Source organism: Corella eumyota, chromosome 5 (assembly GCF_963082875.1).
Source record: "Corella eumyota chromosome 5, kaCorEumy4.1, whole genome shotgun sequence".
Lineage (NCBI taxonomy): Eukaryota > Metazoa > Chordata > Ascidiacea > Phlebobranchia > Corellidae > Corella > Corella eumyota.
In genome coordinates this window covers 4,115,845-4,141,974 of record NC_137494.1, presented here as the reverse complement: position 1 = coordinate 4,141,974, position 26,130 = coordinate 4,115,845, and the positions used below count along the sequence as shown (strand labels likewise).

At 30.0% G+C, this 26,130-nt stretch overlaps 2 protein-coding genes across 3 annotated transcripts; both read left to right on the top strand.

Moving 5' to 3' along the window:
- The first annotated feature begins 169 nt into the window (after positions 1–169).
- LOC145752730 (UDP-GalNAc:beta-1,3-N-acetylgalactosaminyltransferase 2-like) lies at positions 170–4,851 on the top strand. Its single transcript, XM_082569057.1, has 9 exons — positions 170–260; positions 488–602; positions 1,665–1,768; positions 2,172–2,365; positions 2,517–2,732; positions 2,987–3,092; positions 3,318–3,595; positions 4,007–4,273; positions 4,723–4,851. The coding sequence occupies exons 1-9, from the start codon at positions 170–172 to the stop codon at positions 4,849–4,851; spliced, it is 1,500 nt and encodes a 499-aa protein (XP_082425183.1).
- On the top strand, positions 3,535–25,285 carry LOC145751832 (uncharacterized). Of its 2 annotated transcripts, XM_082567951.1 has the most exons (11): positions 3,535–3,595; positions 4,007–4,273; positions 4,723–4,874; positions 9,251–9,353; positions 19,587–20,431; positions 20,596–20,923; positions 21,498–21,690; positions 22,124–22,206; positions 22,494–22,634; positions 23,075–23,213; positions 23,925–25,285. In XM_082567951.1, exons 5-11 carry the CDS (start codon positions 19,622–19,624, stop codon positions 24,199–24,201), a joined length of 1,971 nt encoding a protein of 656 aa, XP_082424077.1. In that variant the 5' UTR covers positions 3,535–3,595; positions 4,007–4,273; positions 4,723–4,874; positions 9,251–9,353; positions 19,587–19,621; the 3' UTR covers positions 24,202–25,285. The 2 variants fall into 2 exon arrangements, with proteins under 2 accessions (XP_082424077.1, XP_082424076.1); XM_082567950.1 differs by lacking the exons at positions 3,535–3,595; positions 4,007–4,273; positions 4,723–4,874; positions 9,251–9,353 and having other exon boundaries at positions 17,492–20,431.
- The last annotated feature ends 845 nt before the right edge of the window (positions 25,286–26,130 follow it).

The window sequence follows — 26,130 nt, the reverse complement described above, 5'->3', positions numbered from 1 at the left end:
GAAAAGGCAGCAAAATATATAACAACGCTCATTTGGCAAAAAAAACGACAGGCAAATGTTAAATATATTAATACAATCTGGTGAATTTTGGTACCAGTATTGACGGTGCCATAAAAGGGCACCGTTTTTGTTTCTCATTAAGGGGATTTTCTTTTTCGAAACCTTAGGCATGGTTAACGTTAATAAATTTACAATTTTAATTTCTTCGAGATTTGTTGTTTTAATTGCTATTCTGGCAAAAATTTATGTAAACAATTCATGTAAGTGTTGAATTAAACATTATTATCTGTAGATTATATAATTAAGGTAACCTTGTATCTGTTAAATTTTTTATACTAACTGAATTTCGTATCAAATTTAAATTGTTGGATTGTCGTTTTTATTTTCAAATTTCTATATTAATTTACTTTTTTGCTTAAATTTTGCAGTCATTTTATTTTAGCAATAAAGGTAAGGGCAATTTAAAATGACAATTTCATGTTTAAAGGTGAGAATTTAAACTTAAGATCTTACCAAGCTGTGATAGGTGTTTTATCTGCAAGAGATCATTTTGAACAACGTCAAGTTATAAGAGAAACTTGGTTAAAACATTCAACTAACCGGTAAGTCTGTAAGTTAAATTTTTTATCATTAAATTATTTTTTGCCTTATTCTTTATTCATATTAAAAGATAAAAAAAGCAAAAATGACATCACAAAAATCGAAAACATTTAAATGCATTGAATGCGAAACGCCAGCTTTACGTTTGTACTCATCTTTTTCTGAAAGTGGAAATTTAAGAATTGAACATTGCTCTAAATGCGGCGAACCGGTAGACCGTTACATTGAGTATGATGTCACAATATGTTTACTTGATTTAATGTTGTTAAGTCGGCCAGTTTGGCGACATGTTTTATTCAATCAAGATATCGGGTTTTTGCATTGGAAATTAACTTTGGTTTCACTTTTTTGTGATGGTTATATGAAATGGGTTGTTTCACCTTCTTATAATAACAATTCAACCTTGAATAAGGATGATGATATTTTGTTTCAAGCTGCGAAGCAAGTCGAATTTTATGTCATGACTCTTATTTCGGTCGTCGAGTTGATTTTGTTTTTTGTGATTATTTTTTTCTTTTGTGTTGTGGTAAAAAAACTTGTGTTAAATCACAAAAACAAAATTAAGAAGGACAAATGTAGCGATTTTACACAAAATATTGACAGTTCCATTTTAAAAAGATTAACATGTTTTTTTCAATTTCTCAAAACAAACACAATAGTTAAAGCTATATTACTCGGTGGTGCTGGAAAATTATTTTTCATTCCAGCTTTGATCTGGGCACAAAATGACACCAACAGTGCTTTCTATATTTACATGATATTGTTTTATGTAATTGTGTGTAGTTCATTAGCCCTGAGTTTAACTTTGCCAATTGCTTTACCCTTTGCATTGGTTATTATTGGGGTTTCAAGTTTTGTAAGTCATTTTGTAACTAAACCGATAGGTTTATGGCTCGAAAATACTTTATTGTAATTAAATATTTTTGGTAAATTTTTTATGCAGATGTGTTAAGATTTAGTTGTGTTTTTGTTTTGTGTGTTTTTTTATGTGTTATTAAAATATAGCTGCTGTATTTTTTACAAAATAAAAAAACTTTAAAATAATTGATTTATTTTTGTTTTAGGATTTTGGTCAAATTTGTAGTTGGTTATAGGGATTGTTTAATTCCACCTGAATACAGAGTTGATGTTTATCAGTGTGTTGAGGCAAAGGATTGGAGTAACATAGGTTAGTTAAGTGGTAAAAGTAAACAATAAATTATGTTACTTATTAAATGGTGACTATTTTTAAAGGTGATAACCAAGAATTATGTTTTTTTCACTTTATTTATCCTTGATGTGGTAAGGTTGACTTAACAACCAAACCATAAAGTAACATCAGATTCCTTCAACTAAGTCTTGACTTGCCTTTGGAAGTTTAGAATATTATAGGATATAATTCCCTGCTAATTAGAAGCTGCTGATCTAGTATTGGCTCAGCAGAAGTTTATACCATTTATAGCACCTTTATCAATGGCACTACAGCACAAAGGCAGTGGGAAATGAACCTAAGACCCCTTGTAGTAAAGCCAAAGTATCATTTATTGTTTGAATATTTTTTTAAACCAATTTAAATGTTTAAATAAATTTAGATTTATCATCTAAATTCCCTATCTTACCTACAAAGCAATTAGTTAACCAATTCAGCAGTGAATTTAAGTTGGTTGCTCTTGATTTTGAGATCACACAATCTATTGTTGTTAACTCTCTAGCAGTACCTTGTGGTTACTCTAGATTGGATAAAAAAGCTGAAATATTGGTCGAACTACGGGATTTAGGAAACAATGTAAGGACGTACAAAAAACTAATTAAAATATTTTTAAACCTAAAGATAACTTGTTTTATTAACTGCAAGGCTATAAAAATTACGTTTAATTTAATAGAGCTAGTATATTAAAACTTAAAATAATGTTTTTGTCTTTGCAAATCATTTTTAGGACGCTCTTGTAGTATCAACAAAATTTCATTTAAGCCCACAAACAAGCGAACATGAAAATTGTTTACAATATCAACGAATTTCCCCTTTTTTGCTACCAAAGGGGTTTCAAGGTGGTATAGTGGTGCACTACCCTAATAACGACGATAGTTTTGGTTTTACGGGGATTAAGTTAAATATGTCGAGTGTTATAAATCCTGGAGTTAAATTTAGCCCAGTAAGTTATTTAACTTTTTTGGGTTTGTATTTTATTTTCCGAAAGTTAAATAATTCCGTTTTTTTGTAGCTTAATTAATTTGTAGCCTATTTATTACTATTAAAGTTAGATTTAAAAATACATTAACAATTTAAATTAACCAGATATATATGTAATAGTTAGTTTATATTTATAAAACGATTTCTAGATAATGCCTTGAATTTTTAATGCATTAATTAAAGAAATACCACAACTTTAACTATTATTATTTGCAGGGCTTTAGGTATGGATATATTGACGAGGATTTTCCAACTAGATTTATGCCATTCACATTTGACAACTTGATGATATTACCAGCTCTATTTCAATACTATATACATGGTAACTTTAAACTAACACACTTTTAAAATTTAAAACTATGATTGATTTAAAATCAAAACTGCATTATTAAATGGTCAATGTATTTTATGTTTTAACTTGCTTGTACAGGAATTAACTATTTTATTTTTTAATATTAACAATATCAGTTTTTAAATTATTTTTCAGATTTTAAAAACTATTTATATAGTGTGTAGAAATTTAAAAATTTTTATTTTCTATTTTTAGATGTCGACGACTTTAAGCTATATAACCAAAACCGATCAAATGCTTTTAAAATATGGAAAAATCACACCAGACAAACTGAAATAAAACTAAAAGAAGAAATATCTAATTTTAACGATATAATAACAGTAGATAATTCTAAGCAAAATTTCGTGGATGTTTATCGAAATTTACCCGAAAAATTATTATTGTTTTATTCATGGGCAACGGAAAATTTAAAATTTGATTTTATTGGAAAAGTTGATGATGACTGTTACGTGAATTTAAAGAAAATATCAAAGGTAAGAGTTTGTTAGTTTTTGATAGTCGTTGGCATTATTTTGTAAGAATAATGATATGTTATTTCGTATTAAAGAATTATATTTCTTAAACATAGGGTAACATTTTTACCCCGACCAAGTCTCGAGTTGCCTTTGGTAGTTTGGGATATTATAGATTATAATTGCCTTATAATTAAACTTATTAATTAAGTATTGGCTTAGCAGGAGTTCACACCGTTTATAGTACCTTACGCAAGGTCGCTCCAGCATAAAGCAGTGGAGTTCAAACCCATGATGTCAATTAGTGAAGTCAAGATTTATGACTACCACGCCACGTTGCCAGTTTATATGTTTTTGTGTAGTTTTATAACTTATTTTTGACCAAAATGCTGTTTAAATTTATAAAAATGTTAAAAAAATTTTTTAATTTAGATGCTAACAACTCATTCTGAAGCTGCACAAAAAATCACCTGGCTCGGTAATTTTCGTCACGACACACCCGTCGATAGGTGGGGCAAGTGGGCTGAATACCAATACACGTCATCTTTGTATCCTGCATTCGCATGCGGTGCCGGGAACATGGTGTCACGCCCGGTCTCCGAATGGTTGACGCGGAACCGGGAGGTGTTGTTTAAGTATCAGGGCGAGGATGTATCGATGGGTATTTGGTTATCGGTCATTCACCCTAAAATCCTACGAGTAAGTCGAAGTTAAATCTGTATCAACACATGTAATATTAAAGCGTTTAAATATTATTTAATGTTAAATACGTGAAAAAAACGTCATAACAAAACGAACACATGTAAAAAGTTTAAAAAACAGAGGTCATTACGTCATGTGATTTGACGTGTTAAATTTGTTTTTAACATTTTATGTACGCTCTTTATTAGCTTTGTGGCTTTCTTACCTTTCTTATTAATTATAGTTTTATGTTTTTGAAGGTCGTCTCTTTTAATGTATCATTTCTCATTGAATTATGTTTAATTAGGGCGTAGTTCACGTGATAGGGGATGACAACGTTATATTTTTAAAAGTTTGCTTTTAAAAAATGCTTATTCATTTAAGGCTTAACGTAACCTAATTTACACAATTATTTTACAAAATTAAAAAAAAAATTTTTTATTTTGAAATTTTAATTTATTTTAAAGAATCCAAATTGGATTTGCGATGACAAGTGTGAGAACGACATGCTCGTGACGTCACAACATAACTCTAGCGCAACCCGGCGGATGTGGGAGAACGAGATTAAATGCGGGAAGCCGTGCGGTTGCGAATAACTAGAAATTATACAAGAAAAAAGGTTAGTACGATGTATATTTAAGAAAATTTTCTTAAAACTTGGTTATTATTTAGTTTAATTGCCGGTTACTGTAATGTTATTACAATTTTTTGCATATTTGATATGTAATACACTTAAAATTAATTTAAAAAAAATTTCCATATTTTTGTGGTCCAGTCGTTACGTCATTTCTAGCTCTCGGATTTTTAGAATTAATAATTGGCAGGTTTTATAACTTTCAATTTTTATCAAAAAAAATAACAACAGCTTATCAGGTTTTAAAACGTGACATAAAATGTCAGATCAACACGAATAATCTTTTAATATTTGCGTCATTTTGAACACATTTCAACGATTGCTCATTAAAACTTATCGTTCCTTGTATCGATTACTATTATCCGCCCACCGTGACGTCACAATTAGATTTGATCTCTGACCTTAACGACTGAATCTCGATCACGATCTTTTAGATTAAGGTTTTTTCGCTTGTAAGTTATATTTGTTTCCGTAAATGAACAAGGTTTTTAATTTAAAATATGTTTAACTGTAAACGCGAGTTGGTGGTATTTATTTTCTTAGGGTTTTAATTCGCACGAGGAATTGGAATTCTTATTTTTCGTAGGCGTTTGAGGTTTATAAAATAATCAAATATCGGTTACTTGTGCACGCTATAATTTTTCTGATTTTTTAAAAAAATTTAAAAAATTATATTTGACCTTGCTAATTTGTTTCTCCTTGGCAAGATATTTAACATAGACAATGTAGTTAGTTACTTTATCTTTGTATAACCAGGTTACGCTACTGATTTTGTTGATGTTGCAATACTTGTAATTAAGTCTAATTCAATTACCTTCGTTTGATGGTTTTTGACGGCCTAAGCAGTTTCTGGTGGTGATTTTTATCGCTTAAATACACGTGCAACCGTCAAATGGCGTTATTAGAAGTAGAGCACCATATTAAAATTGTCTTAGACTTGTGAAATGATAGGAAAAGTCAAAAATGTATTAATAAATAAATTTTTTTTTTGTTTTGATAAAATATTCTGGTTTATTTATTGTTTTTTAAAATTATTGCCTTGCAAAACAATAGGATTTTGAAAAGCTTGAATTATTAGTTTGCCGTATGCATTGGTGTATAAACCCCCCCTTTTTGTTTGATGTATTTAATACTAAAATGAATGCTTATTTGTTATCAAAGGAGGCCTAAGGATGAGGACCTCCCATGAGAAATAATTGGGACTTTTGTTTTTAAATTGCAGACTCGCTTAATGTAAATAAAACTTTAAGTAATCATTAAAAAATTCAGTTGCAAAAAATGTTAAATCTAGTGAAGAAATTAAAAAAAATGGTAGTTCTAATAGAGTATGACATTAATGTGTATATTTTTATATTTTATGTGCAATTACGTAATTTTATCGCCACTCTCTATTTAACAATGCGTTGCAGTAAGTAGTTTCCAGTAAAATAAAATTTAACTGTGACCCCGAATGGCTTTATTATCTCGTTAAGCTGCTTAATTATAGGTAGCTTTGTTTTTCCGTTGACAGTTTCATAAATTCATGTTTCTATTTACTACCTAACAACAGTCATTTTATTGCGTCGTTATATAAGTACAACTAACTGCATTTGCATTTTTTTATTGTTTGTACCGAAAAATTAAATAAATTAGCAAGTCTGTGTACGGTAAGTATGGGAGAAATTGCCAGTTTTATTTCTTTGGATAATTTTTGCAACGTTTTTTTGGCTGTTTGTTAATATTATGTTAAATAACTAACTGTTTATGTTTTGATATACAGGCAAAGTCAGTTAGCACTTTCGAAAAAATATTTTTTTTCTTATAATTTTTTTTGAAAATTGTCAAAGAAAAATTCGCATTCTTGAAAAAAGGTTTTAGTCAAAAGTAATGTTTATTCATATTTTTTATTGACTGAATCGACGAAAAACGCATCCTCAATAGAGCATAAAAAGTTTATAAAAACAATATTTTGCGCCTTTAAAATATTTTTCATATATTTCCTGCCTAAGTTGTTACTATTAATTATTTTATTTTAGTGCAGCCTTTACCTATAGCTGTATATTAAAATAATAAAAAAGTGCCAGTATTAATTAGGAATTATTTTTACCCTGTAGTCTTATGGGAATACAGCGTAGCACTACGTCCTTGGGATAACATTCAGTAGCGTAACGCAATTTTCAAGTAAAATTTTTTTGTTATGAACTAAACCTTAAAAATAAAACATTATTATAAAGTTTTATATACATCAAGGGTTGCAATTTAATTTGCATAATTGTTTGTAATTAGTATCGTAGGACAGGGGATAGGTCGTTGTTGCAGTTTAATTGTCAGTTTATTGCAAGCTATTTATTTATATTTCTTTAATATATATACTTGTAAAGGCAAAGCAAATTAGAAGATTTAGTAGAAGACTAAACTTCTAGATATAAGTTGTAGCACAAGTATACATGGAATCAGTCATTTTAAAAGTTATTTAGGATGTTGTCTGTAGGCTGAACTGGCAAAGAGTTGCAGAAAATGTTTAGCAGAATTGCTAGGAAACATTCTAACTAATAAATAATTTGATTAAGTATACTAATTAAATTACAAACTGGTGCCAATTTATATTAAATAATTAATTTATTTTATAATTCGTGATTTAAACTTTTGTTGAAGTCAGATACTTAACCCGAGGTATTAATCTCATATCAAGAAACTTTACAGTTTCTGATTGACGTGACGTAATCACATGTCAACGACGGAAACGTGACGTCACGAACGTATTTAAACTTGTCACGTTGCGAGGTTACGGCGCTTTGAAATGCGCGCATTTTAGACGTCTCCCGAGAGTCGAAACGTTCACGTTTGCTAATTGGGTTAGCGGGCGTATAATTGACATCTCAATTTTCAGAGTTATGGATAGCTTCGCTTTCAGATATGGTGGAAAAATCTAAGTAATTTTTCATGTTAAATCAAGTGTGAAGTGGTGTAGGAAAATAGCGTAATAATTCTATTTTTGTGAGGTTCAAGGAACCATAAATCTCACTCAATATGCAAATGTAGTTGTCACAGTTTACCGAGTTAAAAAAAGAATTAGAAAAAAATTTTGGGAATTTTTTGCTATTGAAAAATATTTACTTTTTGTTTCTTTTTTTAATAATTAATTAACTGATAAAATATTGTTCGGATGTTTGCATAATAATTATAATGTTCTTAGAATTTAGTTAAATAAATAGAGGGAAGTATGCGTAGGCATACGAGTACATTCAAAGTGTTAGATTTTATCAGCGCATCTAAACACAAATATGTATTTTTGGATTTACGAAACTGAGTCGATATATATTCCTGAGAATGTCAATGCCTTCGGTCAAATAAGGGTTTTTTCCTTAACGTCAATTAAATGTAGTTTAAAATTAGGTATCTCACGTTAGTTTTTGTTGTTCTCTATTTTATTTTTGCTAGATAATTACGGATTTTAACTTTCTCTGTATGAGATTGCCGTTTTTTTAACGTTGCAAAATTTTGTTTGTTTATATTCAAAATGTTACTTCGCCTTACGCCCAAAATTTTTTAAACTGTCACTTTTTGTGATTGATTAACTTGCTTTGCAACTCTGTGTATCCACGTGTTTATTATATCCACATAACGTTGTGCATTCTTTATAAGGTACGGAACAAAAAAGTCGCGCGACCCCAAAATGGATTTTCATTGTCTCGGTTTTATTTAAATATTATCTTAACTTTTGACTTGAGTATTTTTAGCCATTAAGTGTTAAATTTCAAGATCTTATATAGCCACATGATTTAAAATCAACCCGTTAGTCCTAAAGTAGAGTAGTAACATGTTTATCCTATATACAATACTGTCTGATAAGAGTAAAAGTCGTTAGTTCAACGCACGCGACTAGGTTTATGTTAAATAATATTCTGACTAAAATTCTTTTTTTCAAAAATTTTAATGCGATTCTGGTTAGATTATATAATCTTCGCCTCTTTTATGCCCCGCTATATTATTATTTAAATGTCTTGATTTTACGCTGCGATGTTTATTGGAAATATGACATTAAGTTTTATCTCTTCGTTGCAGCCCAGTCAAAATAAATAAATTTTCGGATAAGGTTGAAAATTTTTGCAGCTATCGCGTGACTGTTTCACGAAATCGCTGTAACGATTTTTTGTGCAAACCACTTTTTTGTGCGTTTCGTTACAAAAATCGACTACAAAAATTAATAATAATTTAATATCTTTATTTTTTTCTTGTTTAGTAATAGTCAATTCTGTTTTTGTAAATAAATTATATAAAATGAATTTAAGTAACTTGCGTTACTAATTTCCAAACAATAAATACAATAAAACCTTGATTCGACTATTTTAGTTATTTAATCAATTTATTATTTTTTTTAGACTGTGCGTAGTTAAAAGTAAAAATTAATTTTCAATTTCAAACCATTTCAATCAATCAAAAGTGTCAACCATTCAAAAACGAAAGATTTTATTACGTGACAAGGTAAGTAAAATAACATGTTTTGTATTACATTAATTGAATTTTGTATAACTAAATAAGGATTACAAAATGCTGTTTTTTTGTTAAAAATTTGAACTTTAATTACCTCGGATATTTTTAATTGATCCGATATTTAGCAAACACGAGAAAAAAACACAAAATCGAAACAAGATTATTTGGTAAACAAGTTTTACACAATAAATTCGTGATTTCTCCAACCGATTAAAACAACTTTAAGATTCAATCTTGCCTAATTAGGAATCCCTTAATCTTCCTATACCAAACACAAGGGCAAAACACTTATTGTACATCACGACTTTCCCCGACAAAAATTTCTTTTTAAAATGTTGCATAAAAAAGTAATTACTACTCGCACGCTCGCATATATCGTTTACGCGTATTAAATCACGCGGTTCGCAAACTTACATGATAATCCGACTGTGAGATTACGATTTATAAACAAATCTGACAGGTGCTATTTCGCTCCAGAAACGTTGGTGCTTAAAAATAACTTTTAAGCTTGCTGGGAGGTTTTATTCGAGGGAGAATTTAAGGCGATTTGAAGTAACATCATCCGATATTTAAACGTACATTACACGATATCTTTAATACCTTGACCTGCCGTGATTTGGTATTTAGGTTTTACTTAAGACGAAGGCTTAATTAATACCGGAAGAGTTGTGATATTTTTAACAGATTTTTTGTAAAGGTTATTTCATGTTGTTGAACTTATTAAACAATTTTTTTTACGTTTGCCTTAAAACAAAATTTTTAGTGAATAATTTAAAAATGCCAATTTGATTTAAAAAAGGTAAATCAATTTTTATGCTTAATACTAAAGGTTGGTGTTTTAAATTTAAAAATTATAATTTTTTATTGACTTTTATTGTTTATTATCAAATTATGTCAAAAAATAAAAATATATTCCGATTGATCGTCATTACTTTGGTTTGTTTAGAATATATATCTTATTACATGTACGAAAATATTACTTTGAACTTCGATATATTTTTCTTTAAAAATTGGCTTTTATTGAATTGGATATTCCAGTTACCTTGGTTCAATGTAAATACTGCCTTTGTTGAATCTCGTATTTTTCCATGTATAAACAACAGTACGAATTTGAATAGTTAGAATTGATAACTCAGTTACTTTTGTAATTTTTTGGGAAAAATTTTGGAAAATTTTTAGATAAAAAAATAAAAAATATTTTGTAAATTTCTATCATGGATGACTTTGCGTTTGCGATTTAATAACTTTAATAATTTTTATACCCTATAAAATATGATTATTAAAACACCTATAGGTCATTCACCCATATTTTAATACTCAACAAATAAAAAATCGAATTAAATTTTAAAACTTTATAATTTATTTTTTCCCCTTTCTATTTTATTTAAAAAATTTCTTTTTTTACAATTTTGTTTAAATTTTTTAAAGAGGTTCACTTGCCTATTTTTATACCTTTCTTGTGTTTTAATTGCGTGTTAATATCGGACTACAAAAATAACTTAAATTTTCTTGTCAAATTTCACAAGTTTTTTGACGATGATTAATTAATTAAAGTTTTAAAATATTTAAATTTCTATTTTTAAACACAAATGTAGGTAACACGTGGTAATTGGTTGCGACCCAATTAAAAACTATTTTAGAAATCTATTTTTAAATTTAAAATTGGAAAACTTATAGAAAACAATTATTTTTTTGATATCAATTATGTAAATTTAAAGAAATTTAACAATAAATATATTTAAAATGTTCAACAATAAATTATTTTGTACGATCTTTCACCTATTTAAATATATTTCCAAATGCTCAAAAATGTTCATTTTTTTCTCCCTTTGATCAAATATTTTGTTTAACTTTTAATTTAAAATTTAAAATCTTTTCTCAAAATTCGATTCCCAAATCAGGTTTAGACTTCGGACTTTAAAACAAAAAATATTTGAACGAGCGGTCAGCAGCTTGTTTTCGTGACCCATCGAAATTTAAATGCCCTCCAAAAATCGCTGACTTCGCGTGAGTTCTCGAATAATTATTTTTCTCTTTATTTATTTCGGTAATTGTCCTACCTTTAACACAATAACATCCATTCTTCGCTGTCGTTCAATATTTACATTTGAAAAAAAGTTTATGCCCTAATAAAAGGACCAACAACGTTTAATATCAAGGTTATCAGGTTATATTATAGTCACATAAGAGCATACGGCATTGCAAAGTCAGGTAACATATAAATAACATAGGTTGTGCATATTTAATATTTAAACAACCTATGAGCTAACGTCAGGTTTTTTTTGATATAAAAGTTATGCCATTATGCAATATTGAGCAAACAGTGTGCACCCATAGGTACTTATTAACTATGGGGATTTCTAAAACAAGTGTCGCGATAACAAGTGCTCAGTTAGGTCAAAGTTTAGTTGAAAGAAGGGTGTATAGGCAATTGTGCTACAATGATTTATTTTGACGTTTTAATGGCTGGGTGTAAAAAATCGTGCAAATTTATTCGATGAGTCAGTTTTTATGTTACTGTAATTGCATTTGATTTAAAGCTGATTAAGCTAGGTTTGTTTGATAAATATATTTTATGTTTGTTCATGTTTTGATTTACGAATGTTTTGACCTTATTTAATAAATGTAAATTCCAAAGTTGTCTAGTTTTGCGTTTTTATTCGTGTAAAGTCTTGATCCTAAACTTAAATATATTTTTATTACCCAATTTAGGGCGTAAAAAAATGAAGTTAAAAATTTTTTTTTAGCAAAATTTTTACAAATAAAACATTTAAAACAAATAAGTTTAAATTTAAAAAAAATCAAGGTACATTTTTTATCGCTCAATATAGCTAACCAATACACTAATAAAAGCGCAATAAAACGTTAACATACTATTTACCAACAAAGTAATGCACATTTCTTGTTATGACAGCAATATTATTTATTCAATTGTTGTGCAAAATACCGAATTGATGACGTGACGTTTTAACAGCAAACTGTTTGTTTAAGATAGTGTTTATTGATCTATTATGGTAATATACTTATGTAGTTAGGCTGTAATTAAACTAACTTGAACGATGAATAGCAAAGATGTATATAGCTCGACGACAGTAATTGAATGTGATGTGTTTTTAGTAAATTAAATTAATGTATTTCGGTTTGCATTTTTTATATAATAATGAATAGGTTAAAAAGAAAGAACGTATAAGGTGCTTTAAAAATTATGTTGTTCAACGTCTTTTAATTTGCAATTTTGAGCATCTCTAAAAATTTTGAAATTTTAAAATGCAATTTATTTAATGTATCAAACTTTTTTTTTGTTTTTTAACGCTATGTCAAAATAATATTGATTTTCAAAAGTGTTTATGGGCAAAGTGAAGTGGGTGGATAACTACTTGAATATTTTGCCATGTTTCGGGTTTGTTTATTGTTATTGTAGGTTTAGACTTTTAGGGATTTAAAACAACTTTAAATAAATATTTACATTTTAAAGAAAGACCCGCTACTTTTCACACGTAAAAAACACATAAAATATATTTAAAAACTGTAAATTATGAAGTATTCTGTATAAAAATCATGGTATAAATTTACCAAACTTTTTAAAAGTGTTGTTTACGTTTTAAATAAACCTTTAACATCCGGGCATTGTTATCCACTCTTTCTACACACGCGTTTAAAAATAAACACATTATCAAGCTATGACTCCTTTCTATATAAATCGGGGGTTTTTGAAATGGTATACCTGGCATTTTTTAAATTGTAAAGATGGAATTTTAAATTTTTGATTGATATGTTATCCGTTTTTGACTTCTCTTTGTTTTATTGAATTTAGATATCTTTGGAATTTCGTTTCTTTTAATAAACATTTTAAATTATATAGGTGGATATTTGTGTGTAAATTTATCATTGTCAAGTTTAGGGTAATATAATTTATAGTTTATATTTTACACATAAATCTCTTTTTTTTAATTTTTTAACGAATTTTTTGAACAAATTTTTCGATAAACTTGTTTTTGCACATTTTCGATTTTTGTTTAAAATTTTTTGAAATTTTTTAACACCCCATTACCTTGGAATTTGGACGAAACTCAGTAAACATCTCTAAAATAAACTCAATATTTGTTTTTTATTCACTTTTTCTACAGAATCATTTACCCATTCATAAATAACTCACATCTCTGCCTCCCTTTCACCTTTACCCATTGTATCACGTGACATTAGGTTTAACCCCTAAATATCGAGGCCCCCGTTAGTTTGTGAGGTAGCATTGTTGTAACAATGACCCCATTGTCGCGAATGACGTATATGTGACGTACTATGACGTCATAATTTTATATATATATATTAAAGTTAAAAAGAGTTCGTGGTGTAAAATTTTGCGCAAATTTGAAACAAAATGGTTTTTATTTTTGGGGTAATTGAAGTTAAACGTCTTAGTTTGAAATCAAGCGTGCAAGAATGTTTACATACTTAATCTAACAAAGAAGTTGAACACCAATGTAGTCGTAGTTCTGTGATAATATTTGCAGTCCAATTTTCTTTTTATAAATTTTAAAAAATTAAAAAAAATTTTTTTGAAAAAAACTTTTTTTCGCGAATTAAATATTACTTTACAATTGCTGAGCTACCTAATAACGTTGTATTTTACATTTTAGCGGTTTAGGATTTAAATTTTTGCGTTTTTTTTTAATTAAAATATGTCATTTAAAAAATATTGTGTTCCTGGAATTAAAACCCAATACACGGAAGCGTATAATTAAAATATCAAGTTTATCCATTGTCAGAAGTCAGTGCGTCAATTTTACCGGCTTTAAAAGCTATACGCGATGCGAAAATCTGTCGAAGTCATTCATTAAATCGTTGCCGGCGGTTTTTTCTAACATTTTCCGACATAAAATATCGTTTGATCCGGGTTACATTGGATATGCAGACCACACATGCTATACACTTAAAATTCTAAGTGTTCTTTGGTTTATGATACGTTTATATATGTTATAAAGTATAGTGATGAATGTTAGATATACCTCGGTGAAGCGATTTTAAAATGTGTCATTTTTTTTTTAATTAAAAAAAGATTCTATTTTTTTGGGTTGTTTTAAATATAGTTTTTTTTTATAGTTTGTTTTATAGTTAAGCGCGTATATAGTAATATATATTGTATCCCTGTAAAAAAAACAATTTGATATATATTTACAATGTTAAAAATGATTTTAAAGGGACTTACTTATTGAGGTATACATTGAATGTTAAGAGTAATACGATAGAAAGGTTTAAATTTTGAATATTTAATGTTTAGTAAGAGTTATTATTTTTTATTAATTTAATTTTTAGGACATTGTTCTACACAAAATAAAATTTGTAATACTTTTGCATATTTATCTTGAATTTAAAAAGTGATATTAATGATAATTTAACATTATACTAGATGTATCTTGACAATTAATCATATTTAACCTTTGTTAAACTTCTGACATTTTTAAATTAAAAATAATTTTAAATTTTGATTACTCATATATCAAATACAAGTTAAAAGATACCACATTTTACGAAATAATTATTAAAAAATACGGTTGCATAAACTTTAATCTTAAACAGTTGTTTTTACATATATTTTCAGATATGTTCGTTTTTTTGTGATTACATAAAAATAATTGTCTTGTCACGATTTTAAGTGTTTAAAATTATTGTGGGTATTTTAAGAAAGTTAAGAACCGGGCAGAAGACATTAATCTTTTTAAGACTTAAATCTCAAGGTCATATTAAATAACAAAACGCTTATCCAATATTACTGGATTCATATAAATTCAAAAAAATTTAAGTAAAAACTTTATTTTTACAATGAAAAAAAGAATTTGGTTTCCGTAGTTTAGGTTCTGGGTTCAAATTTCAACTGTGGACCCTCTATTTAACGCCTGAATAAGTTGACCCTTAACAATATATGTTAACCTGACCGTTTAAAGTCCTTTATGGTTAAATAGGGGTAACCAAATTGTAAAGTTAATTGGTTTAGTTGTATAAAGTTAAAAGGGCTACTACTGACTAATTGTGGGTTTAAATTACACTTGTTTTTTTAGAGGATTTTAACAGTTTTTAAGCTTGCTATTAACGTTAGTTTACCCTGCACAAAAAGAGAAAATACTCGTTTAATTATTCATAATGACATGGTGGCATTTCAGGGCGTGAAATAGTTTACATTTACAAGTTTCGGAAATAATGTGGTGTGAGAATAATTACCGGTGGCACGGACATAAACACAAATCGGATACAACTGCGGTTCGAAATCACGCTAAGCATGTGTATTTCAGATCACGACTATTTATATTAAGGATATATCTTCTATTTAATCAGCTTGCATAAAGTGTAATGGTTTTGCTGCCTAAAATGGCGTTAACTTTTCACCTAATCGCATTAAAATATTAATTCCACCTTTTAGGCCTATTTTCCGCCGTCTATAATAGGTATTATGTAAGGCACTGAAAATACACGATTTTTTTTTCTTGTTACATTAATGAGGCGATTAAGATTAAAACACGTTAAGTTTTGTATTGTTTATTTATTATTGCCATGTTATGTCAATTTGATTTATCTCTTTATTGGGTTTACAAGATTTTAAATCAGGCCAAATTATTGCGGATAAAAAAATATTTTGTTTTGAATTTTTTTTTTTATAAATTTGCAAAAATGGTAAAAAAATTAAGGTTAAGTAAAAAATCGGTATAAAGTTTATAAAATGTTTTTTAAATGTTTTTTTTTAACTTCCTGCAATTTTAGTATAATAATTTAAACTTTAAATAGTAAAAAATATAAAAACATTGGTCCCAACGTACATCTTTTGTAAAAATGTTACATTATTTATTATTTTTTGTTGTACTTTTATAACACCATGACTTTTTCCTTTTGTTGGATAATTACTTTTCTGTGGGAGATTACTTCAGACATTTCTCAATACAAAATAATTGTTTTTTAATAAGGTATTGTGTGTATTTTAGATTAAAATTCCAAATATCACAAGTAATTTTAATAAGAAATGTCAAGACTGATGCCTTTATCATTTTATTATTGTCTTATTTTTAACTATGATGTATATCGCATACGCAGTTCAAGTATATTTTTGTCTGATAAGTTTTGAGATATATTAAGGCTAATACCTGTAACGATTACGCATATTCAGTTGTGTTACGTACATTTTACGGAATATCAAAACGTTTTATGTTAAATGTTAATGCTGAGATAATTAAATTTTGATGATTAAAAACTAGTTATGGCATCGGTCCTATCTTTTTCAAGTTTTTGATCAAATGCACGATACCTTAAAAAGGCATACCTAATGTTGTCTAAACCTGCCTAAATCGCTGTACCACAACAGGAATATTTAATACACATAGTTCAAGTATTTCTTCTTATAAATATGGCCCGCCATTTGACCTCTTTTCGTTACTTAACTACATGTTAATATGTTTTGACTAGCAACACAGGACAAGGCCTGTAACCTTTCGCAAAATTGCTTGGCGGCATTTTTTTCGCTTGAATATTGTTTAAAATGTTATAAGAAGACGGATTAAACGTTGGTCGGACGATAAATATTTAATTAAAAAACATAAAATTGCTGTTTGATCTTGGAGAAATGAACGCCCAAAAAAGTTTAAAATATGTGAGTGATATTCTCTGGGTCGCGTGTGCTAGGTAACTTGGTTAACCCACAAAGTTCATTTTCGATATAAATCTATTAATATAAAATATCAGAACGTTTTGAAATGTTTAACATTACATACAATTTCGCAATTTTGCATATTTTCAAATATAATCATAAAAAAGTTAAATTTTGTGAAACAGTTTATTGAGAATTTAATTTTTGATGTAGTCTGTTTTGTTAATTTTTGTAATTTAATTAATTTTGAACTTGCTTGACTTATGAACAAAACATTGTATCATTCTATTTTTAAATTATTGATAATTTTCAACAACTATACGACAGTTTCTAATCAATAAAAGTAATTAAAAATATTTAATTTTAAATACTTCTGGCTTAATAAGTTTTTTTACAACTTATATATTTAACACCTTTTTTTTAAATATTTTAAATACCCATATCACGTTTTTGCCTGTTTATTAATTTTCATTAAGAAGAAATAATTATTTGTTGATGCCTTTGCCAGTTCCTATAAATGAAATATTTTTAAATCATTTTTTTTCATTTCTATTTGTTTTCATTTAAAACTACACGATTCTCCTTTTAAAAGATTATGAATTAATTTTCGTTATTTTTGTTTTAATTTACCTACTAGTGGTTGAAAAAACGTCAGTTTTATATTCGTATCGAGAATTTCAGATTTGTTTTTCGTTGGAGCGCACGTTGTAGTCATTCGCTTGCGTCAGTTTGTTGCCGTAATGCGATCAAATGAAATCACTTTTAACGCCCGAACTAGCCCGGTAATTGTTCATGGGGGGTTTTTATGTCAATTGGAAAAAAAATTCGGTGTTTTTTTACGTTTTGTTGTGGTTATGCGTAAAGGTATAAATTTTTACACGTTTTTTAAACTTTGTTAGCTTGTTGTTAGAATGTTAGCTATACAAGATTTAAGTAATTAATTAGAAAAATATAGTTTTTATGTAAACAATATGGACCTAAGTTTTTTTTAATTATAAAGTTCAAAGCCAGTGTTAAGTAATTAACTACATATGTTTATTTTTCGGGTTACATCAATTTGTATTCGCAGAAACACACTAGATCGCTTTATTCCGATTTCAAAAATCCAAAAATAAATTCAAGGTAACGTCACTTTGAGCCCGGGATATGAGACATAACTCGTACGTGATATGGCATTAAACAAGACCGCTAAACACCCGAGACATAATCGCACAATCTCATGTTACCAGTAACATGAAAAAGTTGAAGTTTTTGGTTCGCGCTTAAAACCCAGCTGGTGAAAAGGTATAGGATAGGAGCATATCGCGTTGAGAAGAAGGCAATATAAAAAATGAGCTTTATAGTGTGAAGGGGAAATGAATATAGCCGCATAGGAAGTTGTCAGCGCTCGTGCATAGTATGGTTGAGTAGAGGAATTACACTGAACGAAAACCACACATAAACATTAAAAACAAAATATTTATAATTGAATGACAGTCGCGCGGCAGTAAAAACGCATAATAATAAAAAACAAATAAATCAAAATCAGAAATTAGAGAAATTTTTGTTGATTTATCAAGAAATAAATAGCGCTAATTTTTTGACGCAAGTTCTATTTATTAACTGGTAACAAGATATAGTATATAGTGAGCGTAGGTTTTGTATCATTCAGCTAGTTTGTTATTTTTTGTATAGTATTACTTGTGTACTCTTAACCTTTTATTACCTCACATTTTGTTGCATTGTCAGTAGGGTCATTTTAATTACATTAAGGTAACTGATACACTATATTTTAAAATTATTAGAAAACAGGGGGTGTGTAGATAGGGGTACTGCTATTGGCTAAAAAAAGGCGTTTTTAATTTTTGACGAACTTTTAAAATAGTTTTTGACAAGTTTTTTTTCTTGATATGATAAATATTTAATTTTTTAATTAAAACTTAAGTTGTTTTTAAAATGTGAATGTCGACATGCAGTCTAAGTTAAAAGTAATTTTAAACACATCACATGTTAAAGTTTAAAAATAAATTTATTTACCTCACGGCAAAATCATATCTCTGTTACGTACGGCGCGCATATAACTCCACGCATGCGTTAGCTTTTGTCATGATTGAAAGTTAATAGCCTTCTAACCTTCTATTAATAACATTGACGCGTGTAAACTTCAACATGTTACTTTCTGAACTCCGACTGAACTAATAAGAGAGTTGCGAAAAAGCGGCGACTTTAGAAAAGATCCCGAAATCGTGATTGAGTGTTTCAAATGCATAATAAACAACGGGACTAGTTATGGATTAGTGGGCAAACTGAATACATGCATTTTTCTGGTTTTACAGCCAGACGGGATTAGACGAATAGCACTGGTTTGTCGTGCTAAGAATAGGTATTGTAACTCCTGTTTCCACTAAAACTTGCATTGATTTTAAGTAGTACTACGGGCCTGATAAGAGGCTTCCCAAAATTGTGTCATAATTTTCCGCAAATATTAGACGCGAATTACCGCTAAAAATACTATATAAGTTAATATTTTGTAATTTAAATTATTTTTGGTTATTCTATAGATAAAATAAACTAAATAGGCACATATGCAAACGCAATGACATCGTATAACTCAGAATTTAGGGATGATATTACTTGTGAACACAGCCCAATGTTATACTCAAAATCTGCAGTGCAAAATTATCATATTGTTAGCAGCGACGATTCGGACGCATCCGGACCCTGTGACCTTAGAGACCGAAACAACAACAGCGAAGGCGACCCGAGCCCTCAACTTCACAACAAAGTCAACCGACAATACTCAACAAAATCGGATATAACTGGTCTTCGAAGTAAACCCGGAAGTTTTCGAAACAATTTGCATTCGTACTCTGTTTTCCCACGTGATGTGCAAGGGTCACACTCCAGTGATTCACGTGACGACTCCTTGATATCCTTAAACAGCGATTTCGAACCCGACCCCGAGCTTGATTTTGACCCTAACGAGGTTACCGTAAGTTTAATCAAGTGCCCGATCGAATCAAGCGGGGACGAAAGCGACCAGGGACGAGATTCGGTCCCACGACGAAAAGCAAAACTCACCCGAGTCCACTCCACCGAAACTTCATCCTCTCCTAAGGTTAACAACTCAAACTCAAACAACAATCGCAAGAAGCGCCACTTCTCGGCGTCCCGCAACGAAATCAACCACAACAGATCGGTGAACTTTCGGATCCAGCAACCGCCGGTGAATCGGCGCAGGTCGCACCGGACCGGTCGAATGCCGCGCAACAATAAACATGACTTTCAACATACCGGCCACAAGAACACGCCGTGGCGTAACCACAGCGTGCAATTATCGTCGATGCGTGCAATGTCGAACTCGGATCGACCGAAAATGGCAAAATGTGTATCCGGAAATGATTTTGGTTATGGACCTCGTATGATGAATAAGGACGGGTCATCTAATATAACAATAAAGGTAAATTTAATGTTATTTTATACAAGACACAATAAAAAAGATCAAAATTAAAAAAATAGGGGAGGGGGGGGGAATGTATGCAAAGCTTTAAGATTTTTTTTATATATTATTTCTCACAATTTTTATGTAGACCCCCTTTTTTAATTTTGACCTGTTTTTTTTAGGACAACGGTAAAATGGATTTATGGAGTCGATACTCCAGCGACATTTTTACAACTTTAATCGACTCAAGTTGGTCGTGGGTTCTATTTATAACAATCTCAGTTTACGTCAGTCACTGGATCATATTCGGTGTGATCTACTGGTTATTCGCAGCCTTAAATAACGACTACGCCAAAATCTTCGGCGTGCCAGCAAAAGCATTAATCGATATCACAAACCTAACGAACGTCAGCGAAATGGTGGAGAAGGCGGAAGGCGATCCTTGCGTTTTTCAAGTTTACGATTTTGTTTCCGGGTTTTTGTTCTCCATGGAATCGGAGACAACGATAGGTAAGCCTTTTGTTCAAAAATAAAAACACCAAATTAATTAACTTTTAGATTGTAATTAATTTTCAACACACTTTAAAATGACAAAAGTTGTTAAAAATGTTTGTTTTTATATATTAATGTGTGGGCTGCTACCTAAATCTTAACCTCAAACACAATTCAACATTTCTCCCATAACTTGACGCAATAATTTCATGAAATATTCAGGTTTTAATTAATCTCTGGGGAAATATATATAAGCCCGTGACATTACCATATCTAAATTTAACTTCTAGGCCAATCAAAACAACTGTCTTATATAGATTTGTTATTGGCCAAATTTTAATTATTATTAGAGATATCCGTATATGTTAAATGGGTGGTCTGCTTGCTAATTAGATATGCGATAAGTTACTATTTTAAAATATAACACAGTTTTACCATCTTAGTTTAATTTTGTCATTGCATATTGACCTATTTTGCCTTGGCTTAGATTCGAACTCTATACCTACAAGACTTGAAATAAGAAACGTCTCAAAAAACTTTAAAGATCACAAAAATGTATTTTTAAAAATTTAACAAAAAATTTGTATTTTAGGTTATGGTACTCGTACAATCACACCTGAATGTCCTGCAGCAGTTGCCTGTTTAACCATCCAATGTATTGTGTCAGGGATCTTTGACACTTGGGTTATAGGTGTGTGTTATGCCCGTATTGCTCGACCCGACGCAAGAGTAAAAACAACTAAGTTCTCCCATAATGCAGTGATCTGTATGCGGGACGGAAAGCGGTAAGTTTTGTTATGCAATTTGATATTAAATCATTAAATATAATTCTTTTTGAAATTTAAGAAGGCTTAAGGCAAAAAATTACGTGCAAGTTTTGGGTTTCAATAATATTTACTTTTTTAAATCGGATTTCTGATTTGGAAATATAAAAATATTTACCTTTAAGTATTTTTTATTGTAATGCCGTTGAGTCATTTTTTTGTAAATTGTTTGTCATGGCATCCTGTTGCGATTTAATAATATGTAAAGTTAACCAAAATCGTGCAATAAAAAAGGTAAATTACAAGTTATCAGCACATTAAATCACGTAGGCCAATATCGTTAACTTTATTACTGTTAACCTATGATGTATTTTGCTAAATTCAGTTTATCGATTTTAGTACCCCATAAATTGCCTAAAATTTTATTTTTAAAATCAATATAACTTTTTTTTAGATGTCTTCTAGTCCGATTTGCCAATTTGAGGAAAAGTTTACTTCTAAGTGTTAACGTTCGGGCAAGAGTAATTACATTACGAGGTAAGTTAAAATCACAAATTTTAAGTAGTTTTCGTTCGATTTTTAAACCTTAAGGGCAAAGTTGAATTGCTATTGCGAAATCGTGTTACTTTTAGGCCTGAGTTACCTGCAAGAATTTAAGTGGTTGTTCAAGCAACATTTGTTTGCTAAATAAATAAAACTGTAAAGCAAACAAAAAACAACAGGCTGTTAAAATTGTAACTTACTAGTTGAAAAATGAGATCTATTTACTTTTAGATTATAAAGTGTGTAAAGTTCAAGTTTAAATTTATTTGTTTTTTTACTAGGTGCTGAAAATTACGAAAAAACGGACGGGCATCAGAAAATTCTCGAACAAAGGGAACTCGAATTCAAAAATGCAAATGCAACACTTCTGACAGCTCCAATCGAATACTGTCACGTCATCGACGAAGACAGTCCTCTTTTCGGTAAGAAAAAACTCCAAATTTTGACACTTTTAAATATAAAATAACTGGCCTGACCTCGTAGCACCTTTTTTGAGTGACACATGCAAAACAAGAATGTTTTTCGATTGGCTATAAGTGACTCACTCATCAATGCTCTTAATGCAGTGTTATTATAACGGACCGAGCGTACGTGCATATATATATACATCGTTCGGTTAAATTAGGACAAATCAAACACGGCTTTATTTTCGGGCAATAACAATTTAGTTATATAATGAGTAATCCATCTAGGTTTATATTTTTTGTTTATATGTATACAAGATAAACTCATTATCAAAATTTAGGTAAAATTTGCTAAATTAGCTCTGCAATTGCAATACTTGATAGCGCAACGTGCTACTTAATGCTTATAACAATAACGCTTATATTAAATTTTAATTTTAAATTTGTTTTTAATTTAGGTTATAGATCAAAGATGTACAGTAGTGAAGTTAACCAATTTGAACTGATCTTTATGTTGTCGGGGACAATTGAGTCAACAGGGTTGACGATGCTTGCACAAACTTCCTATCTAAGCTCGGAGGTTTTATTCGGTCATAGGTAAGCTAACATTACCTTTTTAGTTTTAAAACAACATCATTTTACAATTTTGTGTTTGAAAAACAGAAGTATTAAAAATAAAATTTGGTTCGAAATCTGGTATTAAAATAGTTGCAAAATAAACAACATAAATCTTTCTCAAATGTAATTAAGACCTAAAAAAACGTGTTTCAAACATAAAAAATCGTGTACGCTTACTAATTCGTTTATTAATAAATAAAATACGAGGTCGAAATGAAGTCGTTTGTCAAGTTTACTGTTTTCCGTTTTCTTGCCGATATGTATCGGATCAGTGTCAGTTGAAACCTTCTTTTTCGATGACTAAGTTAGTCGTGTGTTTGTAATCTTTCTCTAACAACCTGTTTTACTGAAGCTTATCAAGATTTAAAAACGAAATCCTTTAATATGACCTTGCAAGATGCATGAGATACGTTTTGCAAGGTTCTAGACATGTAGTCGAATGCAGTAATGCCGTGTTGTTGTTGTATTTTGTATATTTTGGGTAGGCTGTACCATATGGCCTTAAGCAATAGGTCGACTGGTCAGTGCTTGTAATCTACCGGAACGTTTTTGGTGTATATACCGGCGCAAATTAATTAATTTTCATGTATCAAATTCTCATAACATCTATAGGCTGCCTGTTTACAGTCTTAAGTCACTAGCCAAAACTAACTCGTTTTATTTTGTTTTTAAACTTGTTTCTTTTTTTAGGTTTGTTCCTATTATCTCCAAATGCAAAACAAAGGGCAATTACAACGTTGATTTCTCCCGATTCAACGAAACCACGATGGAGCCTTCCAGGATGTCAAAATCGGACAGCGATAGTAGCTCAATTGTGGCATGCCAGGAGCACCGTCGCGGCACGATCACGACCCTTGTCGAGGAAAACGAGAATGAGGTTTCGATAAGCGATGACGTATTCGGAAGTAAATCGAGTAGTTCAACAACGCCGGTGGTGGAAAAGAAATACGCGCAAGAAACGGTGTAACAACATTCCTAATCTGATTAATTCCCTTCGTACGTAAATGACGTCATTTCTGCCGATGACTAAAGAGTGGATTGACAGTTCGGTAAACGTCTTCCGCTAATCAAGTGAAGCATTGTGGCGAAGAAAATGTCGTAATGATTTAATCGGTATTATTACAGAGACAATTGTTTTGACGATAAAAAAACAATCCTGACTAGAGGCAAAATGTAGGCTGTAGAGGATGCTGTAACCTAAAGTTTCTAAGCCATTTTCTCACTGTAATACTGCCATGCGTTGTGCTCGAGGCTTGCTATTACTTTTCGTAAGGTGTAAAACAGACTTGGCATATTTCTGCCAATGAACAATATTTGTGCTTTTATTTTTTATTGATTAGTTAGTGCCTTTGTTATAGTTTATATCCTAAGTTTCTATGTACGGTTCTGGCATTTTGCTACCTATTTATTTCAGCATTACCCTTTGCTCGAAAGCCTTTATTTTAACAGTGTTGTATTTAGTAGTTCATAAAAGTTTCGTCCTTCGCTTTTAAATACGGTTAAAACTGTTTTAATTTATTGTTGCATATTCGATTTTAAATTATATGCGCTTTTAGTGGTTGATGTCGTCACATAACAACGCTATACACTGTTTTTTAAACCATAGCTTTTACGCATCTGAATTATACTTGAAAAATCTTTGTTTTTTTATTATGTGCGTTTTGTTTTTTTTATCATGCACAAAGTTAGCAAAGTTGTTATTATTTATCTCGTCAAAATGCTAGCTATTTAAAAGCTGTGGCCTGAGTTTCTATTTTGCTATTTTTATGTTTTTATTTTTGGCAGTGCAGCTTTCGGAATGTCTAAATATTTACATTAACTTAATCTCTAATGGTGCCTTTATTATTTTATTTATTTTCTAAATGGTGTGAAAGTTATTTTTGTTGCCTAATCCTCTTACAAATTTTTAAAGTATTTTATTATTGTGTTGATTTTGTGTTTTTCTTTTTTTTCGTGCTAATATTTTTGTTGTTTTTTCTATGCAATCAACCTTATTAAGACACCTTAAGTGTTTTGTTTTATCAATTATTTAAAAAAATAAATCAACTCAAAAATTTTTAAATTACTTGTAGTATTTATGTTTCGATAAATTAAGTTAGTTTAAAATAAAAATGCCATTAAAATTTTGTTGCATTTATTCAATAATGTAACGAAAAAAAGTTGGCAAAAATTCGATTTTCACCAAATGTCTTCGTTCCACAACCTCGCCTCATAACTCTTGTCGTCCAAATCGTCATCAGTGACGTTACTATTCGTTTTGGGGTAAACAGATCTTATCAGGATAGGTGGGTTAGTGTAGCGGGATACTTGACCCGGTGCCACCGTCTTTACGCCACGCAGTAAAATTTTGTTCCACATTGATAATGGTTTTCGACCGTCGTCAAATGTAATTATCTGGCTTTTTTTGCTAGGTGGAGGCGCTACCTCATAAGCGTGTGTCACAACCGTCGTTGGCACGTTGGGTTTTTCAAGTTCTGGAATATGTATAGTAGGGATTTTTTGGTGTATTACCGGGGGTTCAATTTCGTTTGCTTTTTCAATGCTTGTTGATGGAATGTATTGCTTTGAACTTGGTGGAATAACTTCGATTTTAGTTTCAAGTATGTCAGAAACATCTTCGATTTTTTTGATGCTTTGCCTGCTTTTAGTTTCGCTTTTTGTTTTTACAGGTTCGATACAATGTGAGCTTGGTATTAAATCTTCGTTTAATCCTACCCTTGATCTAGAACGATGTATCCTAGGGCCCGTGCTAAGTCGAGAGACATTTCCTTTTGGTATACGCTGCAGCTGAAGGCCTCGCTTGACTTTATGGTTTGACTTTCGGCGATGCCTTGCCAGAATTTCCTCTTCTCGTTTTTTTATTTCTTCTCCTTGTAGCCTAAACTTTTCACTGATC

What these genes read in the sequence shown, in the direction of transcription:
- LOC145752730 (XM_082569057.1), top strand. Translation starts at nt 170, where the DNA reads ATGGTTAACGTTAATAAATTTACAATTTTAATTTCTTCGAGATTTGTT. An exon ending in AAAGGATTGGAGTAACATAG is followed by an intron (nt 1,769 to 2,171) that starts GTTAGTTAAGTG and finishes AAATAAATTTAG; the next exon opens with ATTTATCATCTAAATTCCCT. An exon ending in CTGGAGTTAAATTTAGCCCA is followed by an intron (nt 2,733 to 2,986) that starts GTAAGTTATTTA and finishes TATTATTTGCAG; the next exon opens with GGCTTTAGGTATGGATATAT.
- LOC145751832 (XM_082567950.1), top strand. Translation starts at nt 19,568, where the DNA reads ATGACATCGTATAACTCAGAATTTAGGGATGATATTACTTGTGAACAC. An exon ending in CATCTAATATAACAATAAAG is followed by an intron (nt 20,432 to 20,595) that starts GTAAATTTAATG and finishes TGTTTTTTTTAG; the next exon opens with GACAACGGTAAAATGGATTT. An exon ending in TGTATGCGGGACGGAAAGCG is followed by an intron (nt 21,691 to 22,123) that starts GTAAGTTTTGTT and finishes ACTTTTTTTTAG; the next exon opens with ATGTCTTCTAGTCCGATTTG.